The sequence below is a fragment of the Monodelphis domestica genome, chromosome 2 (genome assembly GCF_027887165.1).
Source record: "Monodelphis domestica isolate mMonDom1 chromosome 2, mMonDom1.pri, whole genome shotgun sequence".
Taxonomy (NCBI): Eukaryota; Metazoa; Chordata; class Mammalia; order Didelphimorphia; family Didelphidae; genus Monodelphis; species Monodelphis domestica.
This window is the reverse complement of record NC_077228.1, coordinates 26,376,102-26,398,089: the sequence shown is the minus strand read 5'-3', so window position 1 is coordinate 26,398,089 and position 21,988 is coordinate 26,376,102. Positions and strand designations below refer to the sequence as shown.

General features: G+C 44.8%; 1 protein-coding gene across 4 annotated transcripts in view; it reads left to right on the top strand.

The window, feature by feature from the left end:
• ZFYVE9 (zinc finger FYVE-type containing 9) overlaps positions 1 to 21,988 on the top strand; it is a 186,278-nt gene that overhangs the window by 112,997 nt on the left and 51,293 nt on the right. For 3 of the 4 annotated variants that reach the window (XM_056815136.1, XM_056815134.1, XM_056815135.1), the window contains 5 exons: positions 1,740 to 1,916; positions 3,532 to 3,701; positions 4,739 to 4,859; positions 6,142 to 6,264; positions 8,566 to 8,721. In XM_056815136.1, the coding sequence (XP_056671114.1) occupies positions 1,740 to 1,916; positions 3,532 to 3,701; positions 4,739 to 4,859; positions 6,142 to 6,264; positions 8,566 to 8,721 (747 nt within the window). The remainder of the gene's footprint in view (positions 1 to 1,739; positions 1,917 to 3,531; positions 3,702 to 4,738; positions 4,860 to 6,141; positions 6,265 to 8,565; positions 8,722 to 21,988) is intronic. The other variant, XM_056815137.1, reaches the window with a different exon arrangement.

Here is a 21,988-nt window from a genome sequence, read left to right as displayed (position 1 = left end):
CTCTGCTCTGTCTCTGTCTGTATCACCCATCGTGATGTTTTCCTGGTGCTGGCCTGTTAACCAATTGCATGCTAGTTAGTCCAAGCAGTTCTCATCTCCTATGATCCACTCAGTTTCCTTCCACTTCTCAAGTCTTACAACTTTGAGCAGGCATTCATCATGTGCTCCCCTTTGAAGGGCCATTGATTTTTATTTCACTGCTTCCATTTGCCTTCCCTGGCACTGGGCCGTAGACACGAGTGCCCAGCTTAATTACAGTGCCTGGCACCTCCTTGGCCATAGAAGGGCTTCCACCTCAGTAGCCGTTTTTGACTTGGCACAGCCCAAGATGAAGGAAATGACGGAGGGTTCATAGGCAAGTCTTACTTTGTGTTAAGCCAAGGAGGCCCCTCCAAAGGGCATCCTTAGGGTTATCCCCTGGTCCTGGTTTTTTAAGCATCTCTCCTCTCGCATGGCTTGGCCAAGTCTTTTTCTTAATATTTAATTTGGTGCTTTTCGGTGTGCCCTTTCTATGCCATCTCTCACCCTGCCCCCCCACCCCCTTCTCCTTTTCTCTTATTCCCATGAACTTTGCACAGGGCTTTGAGATCCTATCCTGGTACTGGCCTGATCCTGAAAACCGACGTGTCCAGGATCTAGTCTTGGGCCTCCTAACCCTGACCCTGGATGGGTTGGTTCTGAGTGCGAGGACACTTGCTAACACTTTTCATTCCACCCGTTTCTGCTCCTGTGGTAATCATGCTGAGTTTTGATAGTTAACCCTAAGGGTGAAGCACCGGAAGGGACTTGACATCATTGAATTCAATTCCTTCCTCTGGGAGCTGAAGGGACATAGGGGGAGGCCAACTAAGAACTCCCATTTCTTTAGCTCCTTTCTCAGATTAAGGTGAATGTGCCCGTGTTACAGATGGAGCACCCAGAACGATGGTGATGACTGGAAGTTAGGAAGCATCTTCACGTGTACTAAGCACTTGGCACACGCTCTCTCATTTGGAGTCCACTCCTTTCCCTGATGGTCCCTTATGGCATTCCCTTTGAGTACCTTTACGCGGATTCTCTAGGGCACATTCCATGTTCATTCATTGGCACTCATCTACGGATGAGTCATGCGCTTGGAGACACAACCAAAGTACAGCTGTGGCTATTAACGACCCCTCCCCATAGCCCTCTGCTAGGTGGAGATGTTCGTATACGGAGGCAAGTGTAGCATCCCTGCAGTCCGTCTGCTTACTCTCGAGCCTTGGAGCTTTCCAGATGAAGTTTTTGCCCCCCCCCCCCCCCAGGAATTTAGAAGCTGATTAGGCTGAAACTGAAAGTTCTGCACTGAAGATAACAACAGTGCTTAAACCCAGATCTGAAAATTTAGTAGAACTTGATATAAGCCCTTGGAATGTAAAGGAAAGAACAGAACACTTGCAAAACTGTAAGCTAGTTATTTGATGTTTAATTTCCTTTTGAAGGAAATTATAGTCCTCTTTGAAAGAAACAAAGGGCTTAGGCATGAACTTAAGAACAGAATATGCACCCATGTGGGAAAAGATCCTTGTAAGTTTTACTTGCTTCTACTAAATGAACAGTTTCCCTAGCTGGGTTTTTCCTTGGTTAAACAGAATTTCCTCTTTCCATCATACTTCGTCACAAGGAGGAGAGAGGCCTTGCTGTGAGAGTTAAGCAGGAGCAGATCTTGGTATCCATATTTTACAATGCATTCACATTGATTGTGTCTGTATTTGCTTTAGCTCAAGCCTGGGAGAACATGATGAGTGCCTCAAGCCAGAGCCCTAACCCTAACAATCCTGCAGAGTACTGTTCTACTATCCCTCCCTTGCAGCAAGCTCAGGCCTCAGGAGCACTGAGCTCTCCACCTCCCACTGTGATGGTGCCTGTGGGAGTTTTAAAGCACCCCGGAGCAGAAGGTAGGGGACTGCACACTCTTCTCTCTCTTTCTCACTTGTTTTTTTTTCCCCTTCTTTAAACCCCTCTAAAAAGGGGCCGGCACAGATTTTTTTTTTTAATGCCACAGATAGGTTCCTTTGGGTGGGAGCTGATGTGGAAGAAGGAGGCTTGAATCGTTGAGACTCTCTGGGCCCATGGAACGTGGTGGTGTGTTACCTGCACCTTTGGTGATGCCCTTACCAAGCTAGTCTAAGAGAGCAGAATATTTCCCAATCTAATTCTTGAAGGAGTCGTGGGTGTAGACTATTTCTGTTCGGGCTACCTCTCCTAGTCCCCTCTTTGTGCCCTTCGTAGGTTCCTAGGAAGTGATGAAAAGGACCTCATGGGACTTAGACATCACACCCCTCCTCCTGACCAGTCCTGTGATGTACCCTTCTTTTCTTCCTTCAGATTTGTAACAACATGTAGATAGGATCAGCCTACCTCAAACAGTCCAGCTTTTAAATTGGATGTGGCACACGACAGGTACAGAACATAGAGACTTGCAACTCAGTTGGGGTGACACGTACACATCAGTGTGTCAGCAAAGTACCTTAAGATTGCCAGCTAAAAGATAATTTACAAGTTCCAAGAGTTTTAATAATAGTAACCATATAAATGACAAATACACATTTCTCTTTAATGATCTTATTGTCAGGGAGATTTTTTCTGGATATTCATTATAATTTTTTCTTCCTTTTCTCTGAGTAATGCCCCCTTCTATCAAAGTAACTCTTCTGGCCCCATTTTGGTAAGCTGACTGTGATCATACTCTTCCCATCTCCCTTTACTATCAGGCCATCACTTGGCTATAATGCCTGGATTTTTGAGTTTGAGATTTCTTTCTTGAAACCACTGATCCCTTTGTTTCATTTGCCACTTTGGGGCGGGGTGGCAGGGGTTCCTCTTCCCTAGGTTCACTCTTGTTTGATTGTTAATTGGTTTGAAGGTGTCCAGAGTTGGAGTAAAGATATACTCCCAGAAGAGTCAGAAACTCTCCCTATTCTCCCAGTTCTCCCTATTCCATGTTATAACACTTTTGTCTTCTTCATTTCCAGTTTGCCCCGAAGGAATCTAGTTGACTCTCTTGCCATTTCTTGTCCCTTGGTTTTTACTCTTCCATCCTAATCAGTAGGGACTCTGCAGCATTTTTCCATGCATCTTTTTGGTTCTTTTTAACCATAAACCAGGGGGACAACCTCTTATTTACTGGAGCTGTTGAAAGTCTGTGGCCATGTTCTAGGAGCTTTCTAGGTATACTCATTTTGGACATATTCTGTTCTTTCTCCGTTTTTTGGCCAGCGAAACGTGTCAAAGGTTGTGATTATATCGCAGGAGAATGAGAGAGCCCCTAATGCGTGTCACACAAAAGAGCTGCTCTGATGTGCTGTTTGAAGTAAGCCCAGGACACGGCTTAGAAGCAGCTTTTGTTGCCTTTAACCCCATGGATGGGGAATTGGGGTTATTGGGTTCCAAAGACAGTTCCACCAATGATCATGTCTGCCCACCTGGATTAGGCGACACTGCGAGCTGGTGACATTGCAGGCTCATCCTCTTGTCCTATTGATGCCTCTTTTCTTTTTCTGGCCCCTTAAGTGGCTCAGCCCCGAGAGCAAAGGCGAGTGTGGTTTGCCGATGGGATCTTGCCTAACGGGGAAGTTGCTGATGCAGCCAAATTAACAGTGAGTGGTCCTTCGTCCACGGGAGCCTTGGCTGTGTCCCATGACCCAGCCCAGCCAGTGAGCAGCAGTCCACTGCCAGCAGAGGTAAGAGAACTCATTAGTCAGAACAACAGAAGCCACAATAATGCGCTTGTGCTGAATCTAGAATCTCCACACTGGAAGGGACCCCCAGAGTCTTTTACACAGGAATCCCCTCAACACCCACTCTGGCCCCTACCCGAAGGTCTCCCTGGGGCAGAGCAGCCCTGAGCATTAGGATGTCTCACTGCCTTGTTCTCAGGTCAACGCGGGTGCCCTTCCCTCCCTTGACTGCTCCTTCTGCCTTTGGTAGGCAAGAAGAACGTGCTGGCGTTCCGAGTAGACCCCCCAGACATGAGTGAGAGAATCGCGGAGGAGCCCGGCCCCGGGCTCGGGGGACTCGGCTTCTAGTTCTGACCTTACCACGAGCCCCAGTGTGTTTGGGGACAAGTCCGTGTCTCCGAAGTCCCTGTTTGCTCATCTGTAACACTCAAGGGCTTGGACTAACCTAAGCTTCACTGCTGCCCTCCACACTCTGCAAACAGGAATAAATGTACAGTCAAGGGGAAGAGAGCGCTGTCTTAAGTCCTCGTTCTGTCTTAAGTAGGATTCGGTTTAGCAAGCGCTTCTTAACTGCCTCCTACACGTGTGTGTTTATATGTATCTGCGTACCTATGTATGTGTACATACAGGCACACAGATAGACATGTATAGAAAATTCACTGCATTTAGTGGTGGGAATGTTAGGGAAGAAACAGGTACAGTTTTGCTGGCCCTTAACATGTTTATAGTTTAGGAGGGAGGGCAAACCAAATACAGACAGTTACGTTATAGGTTCTAATATGACAAGTGCAAAGGGGAGAACCATGTGCACGCACACACACCCCCATGGAGGGCCCAAGAGACTGAGAGGACGACGTGGTACAAGAAGTCAGAGGGGGCAGCTCTTTGCTCAGACCTCTCCCCTTTGCACTCGTCATAGAGGAGATCCTTATTACTCAGTAGGTGCTGCTTGAATGTTTGTTCAGGTTCCCAGTCTGCTTTCCCCACTATGTTCTCCTGAAGTCTTGAACGCTCTTTAATGCTATATTTGGCTGTTGTAGATGGATATTTCTGCGTTCTCTGGGAGTATAACTCAGGTGGGAAGTCCTGTGGGAAGTGCAATGAACCTGATTCCAGAAGATGGCCTCCCTCCCATCCTCATTTCCACTGGGGTCAAAGGAGGTAAGTAGCATCCCAGCATTAAATGCCATTCTTGACTGGTGACTAAGCTGACTAGACACGGGAACCAGGACTCTCCAGGGCCGTTGACAGAGCCTTTATCCCACGGTCCCGCACATCCCCAATTACTCCAAAAGGCTTTTCTTCTTTTTCTAGCTGGCTAAAGCACACGTGTGTAGACACGCTATAAAACTATTTGAAGCGTTTCAGACCACATCTTATCAGAATTATTGTAACCCTTCAGAATACCACTTTTTACCATCCCTCCTGCTCGGAACTTCATATGTTGTCTTCCTTTTTGCGTTGAGGGCTCCACAGGAAGGTGCTGATGGTTGGCCACTCTTGATATTGAGAGTTATCTATCAATCCTAAAGAAAAGTCTTGACGTTTGGGTGCTAATTGAATTAAAGCAAAAGTGAGCGCTTACCTTCTCTAAGACATTCTCCTGTAAGACGCCTGTCTAAAAGAAGATTTTTGACTGTACAGTTAGATGACTGAGCTTCCTTGTATCTTGAGAGATTTTACTGCTAGGTGGACAAATGTCCACCACTACGTTCCACAGCCACAAGTGAAGTTTTGAGCCTACCCTCTTAGTAGGCAATAAGTAGGATTCTCTCCCTCCTTTTGCCATCATTTTTGGGGTCAGCCAGATTTGACCTCACTTTCACTGCCTAAATGTAGTTCACGCAGCCCTGGTTTCTTAGTCGGAGATCTTCCAGCTGAGGGATAGATAGCTCTGTCACTCAGGAACATGGAGGATAATGACTTGTAGAGTTCTCAAAAGTATCCACTGATCAGACTTGGACTTGGTCTACCAGAACGCTGCTCACCCCATACATATATGCTCTCTCTCCCCAATCCTGCCCCGCCGTTTCTTACCCCTCCCCCCCAACAACAACCTTTAAAAAATACAAGTGAAAGCAGAAGAACCGAGCCAAGGGGACCTCCAGCACTTTGAGGTTGGCCTTGGGTAATTGAAACTGCAGGAAAGGGAAACTTAAGATAAAGAGGGACTCCTAGATTTGAAATGTTGGTCTCAGAATATGTATGTGAAACTGCTCAAGCTGAGTAATTACTGATAAATGAGGAAGAGACTATCTTTAGCAGCTTTGGCACGAGCCATTTCTGGGGCAGGAAGCTGGGTAAAATCAAATGCCTTTTCCCCTCTCCTTAGCTTTAGAGATTCCGTTTGAGCAGGTTGCTACTCTGCCACGTGTAGGCCCCCTCGTGCACACTTCCCTGCCACTGGGCTCCGCTTTCATTCTCTCTCTTTTTCTCCTTGAAGATTATGCTGTGGAAGAACGCCCTTCTCAGATCTCCGTAATGCAGCAGCTGGAAGATGGTGGCCCTGACCCGCTGGTGTTTGTTTTAAATGCAAATTTGCTGTCCATGGTCAAAATTGTTAATTGTAAGTAGTGGGCTCTTGCAAGCATTTCTTAAATCCATGTTTTACAGGAACATTGGGTGCAGATGAGGTTGTTGTGTCTGGAACTTCTCAAAGCTGAACCCAGATTGGTTGGTGTGTAAAGGAGTAGGTGATGGGCTGTGGAGGGGCTGCCGGGCTAGTCAGAAGACCGGCCGCCTCGTGGTCTTTGGGGAATCCCATCAGGTTCCTGAGCTCCAACCTTGTGCTCAGTTGGACAGAGCTAATCCTGCCATTGCAACACTCAAGGCGATTTCCTCATCATAACCCAAGACTGAGCAAGCAGTCACGAAGAATTAGCTACCTATCAGGCGCTGATTTGGGCACTGGAGTGAAGCAGACAGTTTTTGCCCTCATGGAGCTTATGTTGTAATCTGAGGGAACTAAAGGAGGGAGCCTGCGGTCCGGGGAGACCCAGGGAGGGTGAATGGAACCGTGATACGGCAACCAGCAGGAGGGCGGAGAGCAAGTTCTGGTTTCCTGGTTTCCAGCTGGGCAGAATGTGAAGCCTGCTCTGGAAGTGGTGAGATCCTCCAATCAAGAGAATAAGTCACAACTGTAGGGTTTCATCTCTGGAGGAGGAGGGGAGGCCCCGGCCCTGGGGCCAGGTCAGGGTACGTGGCGAGATGTCTACCCATGGGGCATCTCTCAGGACAGGAGAGAGACGATTCCATCTGGCAGAGAAGGAAACGAAGACCCAGAGAGTCTGTGATGTGTCTCGGATCACAGGGCTCTTTTCAGGCTCAAACGCTGCCCGTTTTATGGGACATCCTGCCACACACAATCCCCGGGGCACCAGAGGGGATGCTCCTGCCCAGGCCCCTGATACCGACAGTACTAGCTCCTTTCCTGAGGGGTCCCAAGGGCTTTCCTCCCAACTCTGCAAAGAAGGCGAGACGAAGACTGAGGCAGAGCGAAGGCGCACAAGGGAAGTGCGACCTCTGAGTCTGTGCCTGAGAGAAGAGGCAGGATTTCATCAACCAGCGTTCGTTCTGCCTCCCGTTGCTCTGAGCCCTGAGTGACTTCTGCCATCAGGTGACGCACGAGGCATCTCCACGCTCGCCGTGGCGTGCCATTGTACACTTAGGAAATAGCTTGGAGGTGCTTACCTAGACCGGAAGATTTGGGGACCGGGGCAGCTTTGGATACGTAGATGGCTTAGAGATGAAAGACTGCTGCCTTTCCCAAAGTAGGATCCAGCGTGTGCTCTGGCCTGCTGTATGTGGACGTCTTCTCGGGGGAGGACAGAAATGGCCTTTTCAGAAATGCGGCCTGTTTTTCTTTCATCTTATTTCAGGAGCCCCGTTTTGCTGGGGGATCTGGTAAAGAGAATGGGCCGTGAAAGTTAACTTGAATCTTGAGCTGCACGTGTTCAAATAACATTCATAGACTTCTTAAAAAAAACCCTTACCATCTGTTTTAAATAGGTACTAAGTGTCCATTCCAAGGCAGAAGAGCAACCAATGCTAGGCAGTGGAGTTAAGTGACTTGCCCAGGGTCACACAGGAAGTGTTGAGGCTGCATTTGAACCCAGGACCTTTTGCCTCCAGGCCTGGCCCTCTATCCACCAAGCCATCTAGCTGTCCCTTATAGACTTTTCCTGCTAGAAGGAATCTCAGAGATGATCTAGTCCAATCCCCGTATGTCAGGAAGGCAGAAAGCCCCCCAGAGCTGTAAGGACGCACTGGCTGTCGGTCCCAGCCGTTCTCACCCAGGCACGCTGAGCATGCCTCTCCCAAGGAGTCTCGAGGCGTGAATGTAACTAGAATCTAAGGTCCTAAGGAGGAAGTCCCAAGCTCATGCCGGCTCACAAACAGGGCTTTCTTGTAGGTACGATGTGAGGTCGCCACAGAGCCGGCTCTGGATTACCCATGTAGCTCCAGGCATCGCTGCTCTGAGGACAGAGGCTGCCGAGAAGGGTGGCCTCTGAGGGGAGGGGCCAGGTGCCAGGATGCGGGTCCTGCCAGCTCAGACTCGGGCTGCCCCGAGGGAGGGAGCGAGGGGGGGGGAGGCTGGGGGAGAGGGCTTCCAGGGTCTCCTCGAGGGCCCTGGATCTTCTTTATGTTCTTCCGGTCATTCCCTTCAGAGCTTTTTGGCTGCGTTGACAGTGCCCTCTGCTTCCCCTTCGGCTCTCTGACCCTTTCCCAGGTGCTTAGCTCGGGGCTCCTGTTCCATTGTGGCAGGGAGGCCAGTCGGCAGCGTGGGCCAGGCTTCGTTCTGCCTCACTTCTCTGCGTTCGGCCCTGGGGAGGTCGCGCACTGGCTGACATCCCTGCTCTTTCCTTAGATGTGAACAGAAAGTGCTGGTGTTTCACGACGAAGGGCATGCACGCGGTGGGGCAGTCGGAGGTGGTGATCCTTCTTCAGTGCTTGCCCGACGAGAAGTGCCTGCCCAAGGACATCTTCAGCCACTTCGTGCAGCTCTACCGCGACGCGCTGGCAGGTAAGCCTCCCGGCCGGAGATGTCGCTGGAACCACCAGAGGAGACGCCGCATCCGAACTTGATGGGACTCCGGTTGCTTCCCATGGCCTGGCTCTCTGCTTGGAGGGCGCTCCCTTCCAGCAGCGGGCCTGCATTTTCCTTTCAAACCTCACCCCCCCACCCCCCCTTACGCTGCACACCGAACAAAGCAGTTAGAATGTGTTCGGCTCCCTCCTTATCTGGGCCTGCCAGTAAGCCTGCCGTCTGGGCTGGTCCACACTTACCCACATTTTCTTTAAAGCTCAAGACATCATTACTGGTAAGTCCATGGCTAGAATGCATTAGAACCAACAGAGCGTGGGCTTGTCTGTGCTGCCCGTGCTTCATTCTCTCTCTTCTGCGGAGCTCTGAAGGGGGCAGTGCATTCTGGCTGTACCTTTGGTATGCGGAAGGGAGAGTCTAAGCAGTGCCTCCCACAACCATCACGTGACTGTAGAGGGCCACTCTGAGAGGCGGGGGCTGGCTCCGCCTGGCCCAGTCACTGGCGTCTCGGAGCCTCGTTTCCTCTCCTGTGAACACAGACATCATCATTCTTCCGCCGCCCTCTGAAAAGCCCGAGAGCAGTGTGGCCTCTTCTGTCCTTGTTGCCCTGTAAAGGCGTTTGGGGCTGATCAGGTTCTTGTCCTCAGACGCGGCTGCAGCAGCCACAAGGGCCCGGGGCCTGCCCGCGCGTTTGCCTCGCCCTGACCCAGGCCTCTTCGGCGTGCTGCAGGCGTTGCGCGCTTCTCGCTGCTTGGAGCCGTCTGTTATAGGGACCCTGTTTTCCTCAGCGCACCCTGGAGAGTCGCTTCATCCGAGCACTGCGGCAAGGTCAGGTGGTGTTTGTGGCTGCTCTAAAAAGATTCCGTGTGCGCCCTTGAGGATTATCCCGCCTTGTTTTGTGTCCCGAGGCCTGGACCAAAACCACGTGATTTACATGGCTGCTGGGTGCAAGAGCCGAGGGCTCCTAAGCATCCCGCTGATCTCAGCCCACTCCCCAAGCACCGAGGCCCTGCGTCACCTTCCGGATCCCGCTTGGACGTGCCACAGAAATGGGTCCTGGGAGAAGAGGCCTCTGTTTTTCCCTCTAAAATGTCCCGTACGAAGTTATGCTTATGAAAAAGATCCCGTCGGAAATCGCGTGGGCACCCCAGAGGCCGCCTCGGACACTTCAGAATGTCTGTGCGTGAGGCCCCTCCCCCTCCTCCGTAAACGAGCCGTGCTTTACCCCTTCTCTTACCTGCTAAGGCAGGGTTGCGGGACGACACGTGGCAAACCTGAGGCACCTTGATGGCCACTAGGTAGCAAAGGGAATTGCACCCGAAACACCAGACCCAGCCTCGGAATGTTTAGTGTGTGAATCTGGCCAAGGCACTTTCTGTCAGGCGCTAAACACTTACAAGCCGTCCTAGGCCGGGCCCTGGGCTGCCAGCCTCATGGGGGAAGAGCCAAGGAAGCAGACACGCCAGGGAGGGGAGCACACCTCCAGGGGCACGGTGGGAGGGTCAGTCTGAAGTCTCAACCGTGCGCAGCCAGGGGAGAGCTGAGCTGGTGACTGACCTGGCGAAGGCTGCTGACGAGGAGTTCCCCGGGGACACGAAGCCAAGCAGTCGTGCTGGTGGGGAATGAAGAGCTAGCTGGGCCTTTGGGAGAAGTTTTTCCCCTTTCTCTTCAAGCCTCCAGTCAGACGGCCAGAAGGAAGCGAGGGTCCTGATGAGGTGGGAGTACCAAAGCTATTTATGATGGGGATTATGTGCTGATAAAATTTTCTTGGGCTCGTGGGTGGGCATGAAGATGGCGAAGTCAAACCAAGTAGTGAAAATACATTGTCATTCCTGTTGAAAAACAAAACAAAACAGAGGGCAGCTGGGTAGCTCCGTGGCTAAGCCTAAAGATGAGGTTTCATCTTTAAAGGTTCAAATGTGGCCTCAGACACTTCCTAGCTGTGTGACCCTAGGCAAGTCACTTAACTCCCATTGCCTAGCCTTATCACTCTTCTGCTTTGGAACCTGTACTTAGTATTGATTCTAAGACAGAAGGTAAGGGCTTAGAAAACAACAACAACCAAAAAAAACCCCCACCAGGATGCATAGGAAAAAATGAGTCTTTTCCGAATATGACGAGGAGTATTTACACAAAAGCAAGACCTAGCATTATTTGTAATGGGAATAAACTAAATGCCTTTCCAGTAAGATGGGGATGAAGCAAGAATGTCCATTATCACCAATATTACTCTCCAGGATAGTACTAGAAAGCTAGCTATAACAATAAGTTGAAGAGAAAGATTGAAGGAATAAGAATTGAAAAAAAGGAAACAGAATCATTTCTTTTTGAAGAGAACCTTAGAGAGTTAACTAAAAAAAAACAATTGAAACAATGAACAATTTCATGAAAGCTGTGGGAAATAAACTAAAATCACATAAGCAAACAGCTCTCATTGTATCAACAAAAACTTACAAGAAAAGATAGAAACAGAAATTCCATGTAAAATAACTAACGAAAATATGAAATGCTTGGGAGGCTGCGTGTATGTGTGTTTTAAAAGTTTCTTTCTATCCCTGTTTTAGTCCAATAAAATAAGCAGTAACAATTTTGTCCTATTGAAGCCAGGTACCAGAATAAATTATAACAATGCCCTCTTGTATTGTAAAATATCTTTCTCTGAAGAATTCAAATGTGTCTCCCACTCTTACAACATCTTATGGGGCATTATCCTCATTTGGTATATGGAAAGATGATAACACAAAGAGATTGACTCAAGGATGCATGGCACATGATTGAGAAGTGCTATCTATAGGAAGTATATTAACAAAACTACAAAGTACTCTTTTACATAAACATATACAGATCTCAAATAACTGTAGAAATATTTGTTGTTCATGGGTAGGCTAAACCAATATAATAAAAATGACAGTCTTCCCTAAAAGAAAAAAAAACTATTAGGAAAACTGAAAAAGAATCTGGCAGAAACAGGGTAGATCAGCATCTCACACCATATACCAAGATAAGTTACAAATGGATACATGCCTTAGATGTAAAGGGTGACATCATAAACATATTAGAGGTAGAAGGAAAAAATTAACATGTCAGATCTCTGGATAGGGAAAGAGTTCATGAGAGATAGAGGGGGTCATAGAAGATAAAATGGACTATTTAATTTACATAATTAAATATTTTTTCCATAAACAAAGCTATTGCAACTAAAATTAGAAGAATAAGTAAATGGGGAAAAGTTTTTATATAGAAACTTTCTCTGATAAAGGTCTCATTTCTTAGCTATATAGAGAATTGATTAAAATATGTAAGAATAAGAGCCATTCTTCAATTGATAAATGGTCAAAGGTTAGGAACAGGATTTTTTCAGAGGAAAAAATTAAGTTATTAATAGCTTTGTAAAAAAAAATACCCTAAATTACTCATAATTAGAGAAATGCAAATTGAAATAATTCTGAAGTTCATCCTCACACACATCATACTGGGAAAGTTGTCCCCTAAAAGGAAAATGAAAAATGCTGATGGATTCTTGAAAAAATAGGTATATTAATGCTCTGCTGGTGGAGCTGTGGATGAGTATAGTTAATCTAGAAAACAATCTGAACTATGCCCTCAAAGTTATTAAACTAATCTTGACCTAGTAATACTACTACTAGGTATAGACCCCAAAGAGGTTAAAGAAAGAAGAAAAAGACTCACATGTAGACAAAATATTTATAGTAATTCTTTCTTTGCTGTTGTGTTGTGAATTGGTGACTGGGGAATGCCCATCAATTGGGGAATGGTTAAATACATGGTACACATGATTTTGATGGAATAATGATAAAGAGAGTGGCTTCAGAGAAACCTAGGAAGACTTATATAATGATACAGAATGAAGCAAGTAGAACCAGGAAGAAAATTTATATGATAGCAACAATAATGTAAAGACAGTGAAGTTTGAATGACTTCATAACTCTGGTCAATACAGTGACTAACCGTGATTCCAGATTCGTGATGAAATGTATTCCCAGCTCCTAACAGGTGATAGACTCAGAGTTCAGAGTCAACCTTTGTGGAGGAGTGGAGACAGACTTGGCCAATGTGGGAATTTATTTTGCTCAACAATGTATATACATGTTTGAAAGTTGTTTTTTTTTTAAGCTTTCTCAATGAGGATTGGAGAAGGGGAGATGAGAGGGAACTTCTTGAGTTGGTTTTCTTTTGGGAAAAAAAGTAAAGTTAAAAACAAATCTAGGTAAAAACTTTTTGCCGTTTTTACTTCATCTACCAGTTCTATTATCCATGTCAAAAAAGTAAATGAGGGGGCTTGAGTTGGGAACAATGCAGCAATGATACACAAAGTTATGAAGCATTTCATATTTTTAAATAAAACTAAATGGGGTTAGTCTTTTGTGATCTCTTCTTCATGATGAAGTTAGGTTGGTTCTTTGTGATCACAGCTTCTTTTTCTAACCATCCATTTAATAGCACATTCTTGATTTGAATCAAAATTGAGGCAAAATTGGACCTTTCATTCTATGATCTCTCTCTCATTTTAAAGAATATTTTATTTTTCTTTTTAACTGACGGTCTGGTATCCACCCCAGTCAAACACAGGGTAATTTAGATTTCCTTCCTTCTCTCTCCTCCTTTCTCTTCCCATTTCTGTTTCTCTTAAATGTTGGGTACAGACAACAAGGGCCTTAGTTTCTCTATTGTTGCTTCTCCTTTTATCTTGTATTGTGAGCTTTGTAGTAGAAATAGGAAGCCTTCATTGTTGCAAATAATTTGTCCAAGGCAGTTTAGGGAGGAAAGTGTCATAAAGTTTTCATGTTAAAGGAAGGGTGGCTCAGAGGATTGAGAGCCAGGCCTAGAGATGGGAAATCCTGGGTTCAAATGTGGCCTCGGATGCTTTTTAGCTGTGTGACCCTGGGCAAGTCACTTAACCCCCATCATATAACTCTCACCGCTCTTCTGCCTTGGAACAAATACACGGTATTGATTCTTAGACAGAAGATTAGAGTTTGTGGGTTGTTTTTTTTAAGTTCACATTTTAAGAAGGACATTCTGCTGCGTGGGGATGTGTCAGAATTTTCTTTCTTAGCTCAATATTGGAGTCATTCCCTTTTTTCCCAGATTTTTTACTTCAAAACCTGGGGATTTTACTTATGTGGATATTGATTTCTGAAAGACATTATGTTAAAATTGGATACGTTGTCAATGTGAGGCTTAGGTTCTACCACCTTCATTTAACCCAGGCTTCTCTTTTTCACCTGCTAATTCCATTTTCATATGGAATGTGGGTATGTCTCCTCTCTGCTTCCCCTCCCCATTTCCTCTTGTCATAGCTATAGTACAGGCTTTCTTTATGCTCCATAAAGAACATTAATCCTTGTAAGCCTTCTCAGTCTGGTTTCCACCAAGCCATATTTGACTGCTGGCTCTCCGTACACCTTGATACTGCATCTTCCGTTTTCATACATTTGTATGTACACTCCCAAGATGCTCTCCTTCCAGATTCTGCTCAGGTACCACTTTCTCAAGCTACCTTCTACTCCTTCCATAACCACTTGTTACTGGTCTTTCCCTCACCATTCCCCTTGTATTATATTTAATTATGCAAATATTGTTTCCCCCACAAGAATGTAAGTTCTTTGAGAGCAGGGACTGTTTTATCTTTATCTTTGTAGCTTTACTTAAAAGTGCCCAGAGGCATTTAATAAATATTTCTTAACTAAAACAAATTCAGGTGCCTCTTTACAGGTCTTTGAGTTTTCTTCTCTTCCCACTCCTTTCTATCCTTCATAGACTGTCAGATTTATCTTCTTTTTGTATATGTAATCTTTTTTTTTAAGCCCTCACCTTCCATCTTGGAATCAATACTGTGTCTTGGTTCCAAGGCAGAAGAGTGGTAAGGGCGAGGCAATGGGGGTTAAGTGACTTGCCCAAGGTCACCCAGGAAGTATCTGAGGTCAGATTTGAGCCCAGGACCTCCTGTCTCTAGGCTTGGCTCTCCATCCACTGAGCCACCAAGCTGCCCCCTTGTCTATATAATCTTGTGTCAGACTTTAATGTGACGCAAAAAGAGGTGACAAATTCCTTGGAGGTTTCTCACATCTTCTTGCCTGCCCCAAGAGGGTCTGGTAAAATCATTACTTGACACTCCCTCAGGATGACACATTGTCACCCCCAATTCCTCTTGCAAATAAGAAACACACCATCGTCATATAGACGTAGAATAAAACCAGTGGCGACTTCTCAGAGCTGGCAGGAGAGGAAATTGAAATAGAGAGGAGCAGGATAGTTTGTAGGTTAGCACTTTTACTGAAGGCTTTTGAAGAGAGTATTCTAGCTCCATGACACTCAATGTCTGTGCCTTAGTTTCCTCAGCTGTCAAGTAACTTTGGAGATCCCAAATCATCCTATGGTGAAAATTTTACCGCAGAAAAATGATTTTGGTAAGTCTATGAAAGATAGATTGTAAAAAGGAGAAATTGGAGATGACTAGATAAGGGGTGAGAGGATGAGGGTGTGAACTAGCATAAATGTCAGGATGTATGGAGAGGACGCGCCAGAGGGAATACATATTGCAGCTCCTTGGCATCTGATGACCTGTGGGGGAAGGAGGAAGTGAATGTCTGTCTCCCTCAGCCAGGATTTGGGAAGTTGATTTTTTGAGCACAGTGTAAGCATTGACATTTATCCCAGTTGAATTCCTTACTAGCTTTGGCCTTGTGCTCCAGTCTATTGGGATCTTTTTAGATCCTCCCGGTGCCAGTCAGTCTGTCATATGTCTCGCCACTAAGTATTTTACAGATCGGATGAACGTGTCCCGTGGAGCTTTCTACACATCATCACAAGTGTTTAAATGACCCGAGGCTAAACTCTTCACTGGAGATCTCCTGTCAGAGCACCACTGAGCCAATGATGGGTGCTCTTTGGGTCCAGCTTCAGTCCCTTCTGAATCTATCTCATGGTGTTAGCATGTGCTAAACATCTTTCCATCTTTTCTATGAAGTTATCATGTGATACAGTTTTTGCATACTTTTATGTGAACTCTATCTTACCTCATTTCCCCAAGTTGCCAGTTTAATAACCGTATCCAAAAAGAAAATAAAGTTAGTCTGGCTGCCTGGTCTTAAAACCAGGCAGAGTCTTTATAATCACTACTTCCTTTTCTAGATGTTAACTAACCATCTGTGTGTGTGTGTGTCTGTGTGTCTGTGTGTCTGTCTCTGTCTCTTCCCCTTATCTTCTGACTTAAAATTGATATTAAGTATCAGTTCTAAAGCAAAAGAGTGGTAAGGGCTAGGCAATGGGAGTTAAGTGACTTGCCCAGGGTCACACAGCTAGGAAGTATCTGAGGTCAGATTTGAACCCAGGACCTCCTGACTCTAGGCCTGGTTCTCAATCCACTGAGCCACTTAGCTGCTCCTAACCAACTCTTTAATAATGTCTTAGAATTTCCCTAGAAATCAAAATCAGGCTCATTGGCCAACATGTAGTCTTCCTAAAAAAAATTGAGCAAATCTTCAGTCCTCAGGTATTTCTTTGATTTTCCGCAGACTTTCAGTACAAGAGGCAATATGTTAAACTAGATAGAGCACTGAGTACTTGAAATGAAGAAGACCTGAGTTCAGATCTTCTCTCAGATACTCCCTCTGTCATCCCCATGTTTCACTTATTTTCAGGCCCTCCCTTTCTCCTGGCTCATTTCTTCTGCCTGTCCATATACCTGTGTCTCTCCTGTCCTGAAAAATCCTTTACTTGATTCTTCCCTCTCTACTTACTGACCTCCTATATTTCTTTTACCCCCTGTAGCTAAACTCCTTTAAAAAAGGCTCTCTGCCATAGGGACCTGCTTTTTTACTTTCTTTACCTCCTATAATCCCGCTTCTGGCTTTATTGCACTCAGACTGCTCTTTCTAAAGGTACTAATGTTTTTAGTTGCCCCATCTACTGACCTTTTCTCAGTGCTCCTTCCCCTCAGCCTCTCTGCAGACTTGGACATGTTGATCATTCTCTCTTCCTTGACTTTCTTTTCTCTAGGTTTCCAGGACACTCTTGTTTCTCTTCCTGTCTGAACACTTCTTTGTCTCCTTTGAGGTCTCCTCCTGCAGGTTACCCACTAATGGTTCTGTCTGAGCCCTCTTCTCCTCTCCTTCCCTAGTACTTCATTAGGGGTCTCATCAGCTCCCCTCTCTATGCTGATGATTTTCTACAACAGCTTTTTATGCCTCTTGAACTGGACACACAGTAGACATCTTCAACGCAACATGCCCCAAACAGAACTTGCTCTCATTCCTCCTAAACCCTCTCTCCCTCTTGCTTTCCCTGTTTCTGGAGAGGGCAGCACCACCTCCCAGGAGCTCAGGCTCACAACCTCGGCTGCTCCTACTCGCTCACCTCCCATGGCCAAGCCGTTACCAAGACATGTACAACATCTCTCGAATACACCCCCTTGTCTCCTCGAACGCTGCCACCACTCTAATACGTCACCTCCCTCCCGGACTCCCCTCAGTCTCTCCCCACTCCAATCCATTCTCTACTCTGCCACTAAAGGGATTCTCCTCTAGCCCAAGTCTGGCCATACCTCTTCCCCATTCAGTAAATTCCAGTGGCTTCTTACTGCTTCCAGGTTCCGACATCCTCAAAGTTCTTTATAACCTTGTTTTCCTACCTTTCCAGGCTTCCTACACCGGACTCCCCGATACTCCATCTCTCAGATCTGGGCATTTTCTCCAGCTGTCTCTTGCCTGGAACACTTTGCTTCCTCTGCTTTGTCCGCCGCCTTCCTTGGCTTCCTGTAAGTCCCAACTAAATGTCGTCTTTGACAGGAAGCCTCCCGATCCCCCCTAACTTAGTGCTTTTCCTCTTGATTATTCCCTATTTGTCCTGCATCTAGCTTGTTTGTACCCATTTGTTTATATCTCCCCTGCTCAATTGTAAGTGGTTGGGTTTTTTAAGGCAGGACCTGTCTTTTGCCTCTTTCTGAATCTCTAGAGCTTAGCCTAGTGCTCTCTCTGCTCCCCACCATTTGGCAGCATGTGCTTTCTGAATGACAGGTTTAGTTGTAAGCCAATTACCACATTGATAACCCACGTGGAAGATTGGCACATCTGAGCAAGGATTACTGAAGGACGGGCGCGTCTCCTTGCTGGCTACACAGTAGATGCCTAACTGCCTTTCGAATCAGAATGACTTGTGGTATTGAGTGATATTATTCTAAGCAGTCACAGGGCTGCCCTGAGCTAGTGCTGAATAAAGTAGTAAATAAGTACTTAAATTATCAGGTAAGAATTCAAATAAATTCATTTTAAGTAAAAATAATTTAACAAAAATAACTTTAAAACACATCCTTGAGCATTAGTATGCTCTCTCTTTAGCTGAGGATAATTTCCTCAGAAACATCAGCCCAGTAGTCATGGCTGAGAACTGATATTTACATAACACTTTATGTAATTTACAGACAGTGAGCCTCCCAACAAGCCAGTGAGGTGCATCCCGATGGTGTTATTCCCCTCACTTTACTGATGAGGAAATGGATTCTCAGAGGAGGGGAAGTGACTTGCCCAGAGATATAAGCAGGGAAAGAAGACTAGAACTTGGGTCTTTTGACTTCATTTTCAGTGACTGAGCAACACATTACCTTGTGTCACAGAAACTTCCTGTAGAAAATGTTACGTGGACAACATTTTGACTTCTGGTTGTAGAACTGCAATATGGAGAGAGAGGAGTCAGTTTAGCAGTCAGAAGAGCTTCTCAGGCTCAGTTAGCTCATTCTTTCTCTTCTTCCCTGCCACCAAAACCTTTTCTCAGAACAAGAAATTCGTGAGCTCATTCACACTAATATGTGAAGGGCTGTTTCAAACGTCCGGGGACGCCTGAAAGGGGCGATTGCATTTTAGCTGGAGACAGTCTTTTTTGAAACATTGAGTTACCTTGTTTCTGCAAGCTAGTGTAGTCAGGTACAAAAGTGAAAGCTTTCCAAGTTATAAGGTGAGGGGTGGTGGTCACTGGCATCATTGTGCTTGTAGTGGCTTTTCATCATTTCTACCAGGATGGAGAAAGCCATTCTGTGGCTATGAAGAATGCTTCGGGGGCAGCTACATAGCTCAGTGGATTGAGTGTCAAACCTGGAAATGAGGGGTCCCGGGTTACAATTTGGCTCCAGACCCTTCCTAGACTCCTGGACAAGTCCCTTAGCCCCAGATGTTTAGCCCTTACTGCTCCTCTGCCTTGGAACCAATATTCAGTATTGATCTTAAGACACAAGAAAAGGGTTTAAAAATAAGAAAGAAAGTGTGGAAGAGAGAGAATCTGTTGATATAGACATTGAGAGAATCAGCCCTAACTGCCAGTTCCCACAGGACTTATCGACATAGGAACAGAGACCCGTATGAGGTAGACGAGAAGTGTGGCAGAGATCTGTGTCACTTCTATCCTCAGCTCATCTGCCCCCTGGGCATCCTATCCTCGGGATATATATATATATCTTGAGAGCTTTAGGAGGAAAAAAAAAGAGAGGTACTGTATTTGTCTGAAAATAAAGTGAGATCTCTGTCAAGGGAAAATATGTAATGATTCATACCGAAAAAATAACATGGAAGCTAGGCCTCTACAGATTTGTGGATGAGGTGAATGGAATGTGGAGTGCATCCTATTGGTAGCCTGTTATGAGTGTTTTTCCTGACTCTGTAAAATTATATTATGAACAGCTTGTTTTAAATTTAATAATCTATTAGTGATTTAAAATCTCTTAGCATTTGCAAATAGCTCTTCCTGGGTAGTCAATAATAGTCAATAGACATTTATTAAGTGCCTACACATGCCAGGCACTAGATTAAACACTATGGATATCAAGAAAGGCAAAAGACAGTTCCTGTCCTGTTGGACTTCCTAATCCAATGAGAGAAACAGCATACAAACAACTATAGATAGAAAAAAACTAAAAACCAAAATCATATACAAGATAAATAGGAAATCATCAACAGAGGAATGGCACAAGAATTAAGAGAACTTGGGAAAACCTTCCCAAAGATCAGATTTCAGCCAGGATTTGAAGGAAACTAAGGAGGACGAGGAAAGAGAGCATTCCAGGTCTGGGGGACAACCAGAGAAAATGTTGGGAGCCAGGAAATGTCGAGGCTTACTTGAGAAATGTCCAGGAGGAGTACCTGTAAGGTCAGGAGCTCTTCTGACCTGATTCACTGACAGGACTAACCAAATTATTTGCAGGAACTATACTTGAGCTGAACCTTTCCTTAAAAAATACAACCAAGAAGAAAAGCATCTTCCAAGAACTATTCTACCTTTAGGAATTGAAATAATTAAAATTAGTTTGGAAAATGTTACTGTTTTATGTTTTTTATTAATCCAAAGAAATAGATACTTAAAGGGATCTGGATTTGAGTGGTTCTTCCCTCTCCCTTTTCAAGATGTTAAGCATGTTACAAAACATTCTATTGGGAAAATAGGCTTTTGTTATTGATGAGAACAATAACTCATGTATCTATCAGTTTAAGATTTACAAAACACTTTGCCCCCAATAGTTACATAAGGTATTTAGTGCAAATATCATTCTCATCTTACATATCAGGAAACTGAGACAAACTAATAAAATACTTGCCTCCGTAATAACTTTCAGAGGCAAGACTTAATGAAGAACTATTTCTAAAGTGTTTTGGATTTATAAAGTTCTCCCCTTGAAACCACCATTTGAAGTAAGTGGTTCACGTATAATAATAATAATGATAATAAATTTTTATTGGCGCCCTTTGTCCTTTTTTTATATCACCAGAATTTCTTCCAGTTTCCTTTTCTTGCTTCCCTCCCCTACAGAGCCACTTCATAGAATAGGGTTTTTTTTTTTTTTAATAAATAGAGAAAGCAGAACAAAAAAATGAGCAAAACCAATCAATATGTGGGAAATTTCTGAAAATCTGGGCAATGTCTCATACCGATAAGCCTCTCATCTCTGCAAAGGAGTGGACTGTGAGTGACTTCCCTTATTTTGTTTTTGGGGCCAGGTTAGTTCTGTGGAATTCTGTAACATTCACTTGTGATGGTTTTGTGGTCTTTTTTTGTTTTCATGTATGTTGCTGTCCTCATAGTCTAGGTTGCTTTTTTGATTCTTTTTTTATCCTAAATCACATTATGCAAATTTGTCTCTGCTTCTCTGAATTCAGTTTGTTCATTGTTTTTTACTAAGCAATACTATTCTATTACGTAAACATATCACAGTTTTTTCATTCCTTTCCAAGTGATTGGCATCAACCTTATTTCATGTTCTTGGATCCCATAAAATGTGCTGCTGTCAATGTTCTGATGCATAAGGAGACTTTCTTCTCCTCAATTACCTCCATAGGGTATAAATATAGAGTGGAATCTCTGGGTCAGTGGGTATGGATGTTTTAGCCACTTTATTTGCATAATTCCAAATAGATTTCCAAAATGGTTATACCATTTCACAACTCCACCAACAATGAATCAGTATGTCTATTCTTCCACAATCCCTCTAACGTCAACTCAGGGCATTTTTTGTCATTTTGTCAGTTTTCAGGGTGTGGAGTGAAACCTCAGGGATGTTTTGATTTGCATTTCTTTATTATTAGTGATTTGGATCATTTGTTTATGTGGTTGTTAATAGTTTGCATTTCTTCTTTTGATACTTCATTCATATCCATTGACAATATAGTGTTTTAAGGTTTCTAAACACTATGTGGGAGGCAGCTGGGTGGCTCAGTGGATTGAGAGCCAGGCTTAGAGATGGGGGGTCCTGGGTTCAAATCTGGCCTCATATACTTCTCAGCTGTGTGACCCTGGGCAAGTCACTTAACCCCCATTGCCTAGCCCTTACTGCTCTTCTGCCTTGGAGCCAATACACAGTATTGATTCCAAGACAGAAGGTAAGGGTTTAAAAACAAACAACACTGTGTGTGTGTAGCCTCTTTTATTCTTCCCAACATGTCCTATTATTATGTCCTATTATTATCTCCACTTTACAGATGAGAAAATTAAGGCTCACAGAAGTGGCATGGTCATATGACTATTGGGTGCCAGAAGCAAGATTTGAACTCAGACCTTCCTCATTCCAAGTCTAGTGCTCTTTTCATTGTTCTACCTTGTATAATATGATTCCTTATTTTACAAAGAAGGAAACTGAGAGTCTGTGTTTTGTCATACCTCTCATCTGAATCTTTAAGGCTTGAAAAGTCTCTGACCTTCACAGGTCATTTTGGTCTTCACTCAGAGTGAAGTGGAACCCATTTTG